Below are 5893 nucleotides of genomic sequence, written 5' to 3'. Positions count from 1 at the left end.
AATTTAAATTATCACTCCCTCCATTTTTATATAAGTCATTTTATAAACAAAAATTGTATTAAAATATATATCACTTTACAATAATAATATATTATTAATAATGCTTTTTATTATATTTTAAAGTATTTATTATTCTCTCTTCTTTTCAATTATTTAAATTTATTATTTTAATACCATTAATAAAAATGATTTTATAAAATCATTCTTAATTTATCTTTCTAATATAAAATTAGTTACATTATTAATGTGTGAAAACTTAAAATAATTTTTAATAAAAAATAATTTAGAGTATAATTTTTTTTAAAAATTAAATAAATATATACATTCAAAAATGTGCATTGACTTTTTCTAAAGATTAAAGTCTGTTTTTTTTCAATACAATTTTTTATTTTTAATAACTTCAAGTGTTTTAACATGTACTATTGAGACAAAAGTATTGTATTTACCTCAAAGATCATAATGAATCAAATTAAAAGTTGCAGTAGCTTTATTATTAATAGAAGGAAATGAGTTTTTACATTGTTTTGCTTTATGACATATATCACAGTAGACTGATTTATGTGAGTCAGAAGTACATTTAAGATGATGCAAAATTTGTTGTAAAGCTTGAGGAGAAAGGTGTCTCATTCTAGTGTGCCACAAAGTAGTTAAGTCTTTCTTAGTTACCCCTAAGAATCCATGTTGAGATGACTTTGTGAACAGATAGACACCTTCATACATGCTACCAAATTCAATCTTCTTCTTCGTTAGAGGGTCCTGGATTATGCAGCAATTTTGGTCGTAAGTTACCGTACAAGATAGATCACGAATCAATCTATGAATTGAAATCAAGTTGCAGTTGAATGAATGAACTAGAAGCACATTATGTAGTATGAAATTTGGGGACAAAAATACATCTCCTATGCAATCAACGATGATGGATGTTCTGGTGGGAGTAATGATTTGGAAAGACTTTGACAGTTGCTTAATATTATGCAAAATAGATGGTAAATAAGTCATGTAATGAGATGCACCAATATCAAGTATCCATGTATGGGTTGCATGTACATTACCACTCATGTTATCGGGAGGAGGAACTGGATTTTTGGTGCGAGTGCCATGTCAAAGCACGCCCTGATGTTGAACCTTCTACAACATCACGTTTTTCAATTGATGCTCTGTGGTCTCTTCTTGGAGTTCTTATGGTTTCCAAATGTGCAGGATAGCCGACAATTTTAAAGCATTTTTCTTTGACATGGCCATTTTTACCACAATGATCACACTTGACTTTCGGGTATTCACGCCATTTTGATTTGTCATGTTTGGAAGAGTGAAAAGATGAACTTGTATTGGTGTTAACGCTTCTTGTTGTATCAGTTGTTAACCGTGATTCCTCTCATTGTATAAGGTTGAAAATGCATCGCATCGGTGGGAGGGGATCGGAGTTGAGGATGATGCCTTTGATTTTAACAAATTGATCGTTGTCAAGACCACCAAGAAACAGATGCACACGTTGTTCATCATCTCTTTTGGTTAAAGATTTGGAGGCTCCATAGTTGCACTCCGGTATCGGTTGGAGTTTATCAAGTTCGTCGAAAAGACTCTTGAATTTGGTGTAATATTCGTTTATACTCATGTTAGAATCTTTCTACAGAAGACACATGGTGCGCCATAACTGATGAATGTGTGGTGTGTTGATTTGGGCAAATCTTTTTTCAAGATCAATCCAAATTTCGCGGGCAATTGATGCGTGCGAGATGCTTCCATGTAAATTTGGATCGATCGCATTGATAATCCATGCCATGACCATGGCATTTTCTTTCTCCCAGTTGGAAAAATCTGCAGAATTGTGGGCAAGTTTCTTGATAGAACCATCAACAAAACTAAGTTTCACCTTCGCGTGCAGAGCGGTTTTCATGGTTCGAAGCCATGTACGGTAATTGTTGTCATTCAAGGTTGAAGAAACAAGAGGGGTTCCTGGATTATCAGAATTATTCAGAGTGTATGCAGGGTTGGGTGGGATGATGGTGGATTGAGGTTCTTGCTCAGATTCATCATCATCGGAATCGCCTTGCTCAGATATCATATTGAAGATTAACTATAGAGATTTATTCATCTATGTTTCTCATAAAAGAAAAGTTACAATTGATTGTTTATATAAGCTATTTGACCTAAGAAAGAGTAACAAACTAACTAACATAAGAGATAAAAGGGGAAAGAAATAACAGCCTAAATAGAGATAATTATGTTGTTGGTGTGTTCCATTAATCAGATATTGGTTTCTCATACTCCCTAAAATAAAACCAAGCGTATCTTTCATGAAATGGTAAATTGCCATGCCATCCACAATGAGCCATGTGGACTATTACAATCGGAGATAGAGATATTTTTCTTAATTATTTTTTCTTAATTAATTTTAAAGCTTGATTTTTAAAATTGAAAAAAAAAACTAAAATCAAAGTTTTAAAGAAAAATAGAATAAAAAAATAACAAAACAAAATAAAGTTATATTTAAAACACAATTAATTCTAATTAATCCTACTAATTAAATTGGCTAAAAAAATAATCAAATAAAAAAATAAAAATCGGGTGCAAAAATGCCTGAAAAATTAAATCGAATGCACCAAAATAATCAGCTCGAAATAAACTGCTCAGAAATATACAAGTTTTGATCAAATTTTAAAATAAAAATGGTCAGTTAAAAGGATCGGGCTGATTAGAATGCGATTGAAAAAGTAGTCGAAAAATAAAAGCAGCACTCCAGGTTGAACTACGCGAACTGTAGATCAATAAAACTGACGTCTGCAAACTCAAATTTGAAATTTTCCACCCATTAATTCGACGTAGATTTGAAAATCGATTTAACAGGTCTGCATGTAGATTCAAAAAATTATTTTGAGCAATATTTTAAGCGTTATGCGAAATAAAATGTATGTTGGGACAAATATAGAATGCAAATGTCTTGTAAATACATTAAATTACTGACTGAATAACCGTGAATAGACAATAAAATACAAATGAATCGCTCTTGGATCATTTACTTCTAATTCTTAATCACAATTAAAACCTATAAAGATTCAAATGACGATAATACTCTTGAGTGACACCTTTTGAATCTCATAAACAATATGCAACTGAATGAATGATGCACCGAGATTGAGAAATCGAGTCTTTGGACTTCTTAATCAAACAAAATAATTGAATGAATCTCATCAAGACCAGATGAAATGCCAGAACTCCTGACTTTTCATCTAAACATTGATAAATACTTTTAACGGATGAAATGCATGACAAAATAAATAGGTTATGCTATCCTGATGCGAGTTAAAAAACCTACGGTAAAATTTAAGGTATGACAATATAAAACTAATATCATTTTTAATGTGTAAAAAATTAAAATATTTTTTATTAATAAAATAGATAGATTAGTAAATTAAGAGTACAAATTTTTAAAAAAATATAAAAATTATATATTCAAAATTGTGCATTGACTTTTTCTAAAGTTTAAATTTTGTTTTTTTCAATACAATTTTTTATTTTTAATAACTTCAAGTTTTTTAACATGTATTATTAAGAAAAAAACTAGTGACTCATTGGAAATTAATGATACTTTCTCTTTTTCTTTTGTCATTTTTTGACTTTCTAATACACCTATTAAAAAACTATTAAATTTCAAATTTTTAAAATGATAATTTCTTCTTTATTTATAATATTTTTAATTATTTACTATTTCATTTGACCTCTTTCTCTTCTTACAATAAATAATTAAAAATAACTTTAACAAAACTATAATTAATACTAATTTAAAATTTAAAAATAACTATTAAACTTTTAAATAAAATTATTAAAAAATGACAAAAAAAACTGAAGGAATATTAATTATATAATATTGATGATTAATTTTTTTTTTAATATTTGTTTGATACGAACAATTTTAATATTAATTTGAATATTGCATTAAACTATGTAACAATCTCATATATAGATTTTTGTTATGATATAGCATCTAACGGTGATGGATAATCTAATACCGCAAGTACATCCTCTTATTTCTGATAACATAATACTAGTAATTTTATGAATATATTTATAGTTGAAAATAAATAAAAATTTAAATTATTACTCCCTCCATTTTTATATAAGTCATTTTAAAAAAAAATTGTATTAAGAAAATAGATGGATTAGTAAATTTAGAGTATAAATTTAAAAAACTAAAAAATTAATATATACATTGAGAGTTGATTATTGACTTTTTCTAAAGATTAAATTTTGTTTTTTTTCAATACAATTTTTTATTTTTAATAACTTCAAGTTTTTTAATAATACATTATTGAGACAAAAGTTTTCTAATGATACTTTTTCTTTTTCTTTTATTATTTTTTGACTTTTTAATACACCTATTAAGAAATTATTAAATTACTTATTTTTAAAATGACAATTTCTTCTTTATTTATAATATTTTTAATTATCTACTATTTTATTTGACCTTTTTCTCTTTTTACAAAATATAATTAAAAATAACTTTAACAAAACTATAAGTAATACTAATTTAAAATTTAAAAATAACCATTAAATTTTAAAAAAATCATTAAAAAATTAAAATATTGGAAAAAAATTAATTATAATATTGATGATTTTTTTTTTAATATTTGTTTGATACAATCAATTTGAATATAGCATTAAACTATCTAAACAATCTCATCCACTTAATCAGAATATAGCATCCAACGGTGAACAATTTAAAACTGCAAGTACATCCTCTAAACACAGCACAAAAACCACTCACAATTCCACTAAGAGACGTGTTCACGAAAACGACGTTGGACGTGGTGATAGATCCGCGTTTAGATTAGAACCACCGTAAGATTTGAACACGTGGCAGCAGATATTTCACAATTTCCCTATAAATACGAGTTCAAACCTTGCTTCTTTCATTCAGTACTTTGTGTTGTTTGATTGTGTCTTAAATCAGCTTTTGTTGTTTGTTCTTGTGTTTGATCCATTTCATCCTCTGAAAATGTCTTGCTGTGGTGGAAACTGTGGTTGCGGTACTAGCTGCAAGTGCGGCTCTGGCTGCGGAGGGTCAGATTTTCTTTCATCATGTCTTTGATTTGTTTTCGTTTGTAGAAATTGTGATCACTTTATTCTTTGTTTCTCTAGTATTAGGGTTTTAGACCCTGGAAATTTTAGCACCGACACCTCGGAAAATGACTCCGAGACTAGTGTTATCACAATTATAATTATATTAATTTTTTATCTACGTCTCTATCAGTATAGATATATCAGTGTCGGTGTTCATTACAAAAATTTTAGTTGATGTTGTTTCAATTGGCTGAAATATTTGATTTTGGTTTTGATGTAGGTGCAAGATGTATGCTGATTTGAGCTACACCGAGGCAACAAGCTCTGAGACACTGATCATGGGAGTTGGATCTGAGAAGACTCAATTTGAGAGTGCTGAGATGGGAGCTGAGAATGATGGCTGCAAATGTGGAGCAAACTGCACTTGCAACCCTTGCACCTGCAAATGAAGTGGTTTTTACCCCGTTTAGTGGCAGGATAATAAGTTATGATTATGTACTAGTATGTTTTATGTGAACTCTGGTGTTTTATTTAAATGTCAAACGCCCTTTTGGAGTTATAGAATAAAATAAAGTTGTTTGTTATGTTTAAAATCTTTAATCAAAATCCATTGTTTTGGATTTGTGATGGGTGTGTATTTTAAGTTCGGCTTAACTATGGTTTCTTTGTTTATGGATTAAAGTTCGGCTAATATGAACCATTAAATTGTTGTAAATTATTCTGCCTTGTTTTCATAAAAACTGTACACTTGTTGTCAGAAACAGGGAAAATAAATGCTCATTGAAATGTGCAATAGTTTACTCATCTTTTGAAAAGGAAGATAAGGGTGCCA

At 28.8% G+C, this 5893-nt stretch overlaps 1 protein-coding gene across 1 annotated transcript; it reads left to right on the top strand.

Moving 5' to 3' along the window:
- Positions 1-4753: 4753 nt before the first annotated feature.
- On the top strand, positions 4754-5645 carry LOC127127633 (metallothionein-like protein type 2). Its single transcript, XM_051056891.1, has 2 exons — positions 4754-5061; positions 5342-5645. The coding sequence occupies exons 1-2, from the start codon at positions 4997-4999 to the stop codon at positions 5508-5510; spliced, it is 234 nt and encodes a 77-aa protein (XP_050912848.1). The 5' UTR covers positions 4754-4996; the 3' UTR covers positions 5511-5645.
- Positions 5646-5893: the final 248 nt, after the last annotated feature.

Source organism: Lathyrus oleraceus, chromosome 3 (genome assembly GCF_024323335.1).
Source record: "Lathyrus oleraceus cultivar Zhongwan6 chromosome 3, CAAS_Psat_ZW6_1.0, whole genome shotgun sequence".
Lineage (NCBI taxonomy): Eukaryota > Viridiplantae > Streptophyta > Magnoliopsida > Fabales > Fabaceae > Lathyrus > Lathyrus oleraceus.
The sequence above is the reverse complement of the archived record's forward strand: the minus strand, read 5'-3'. Positions and strand labels throughout refer to the sequence as shown.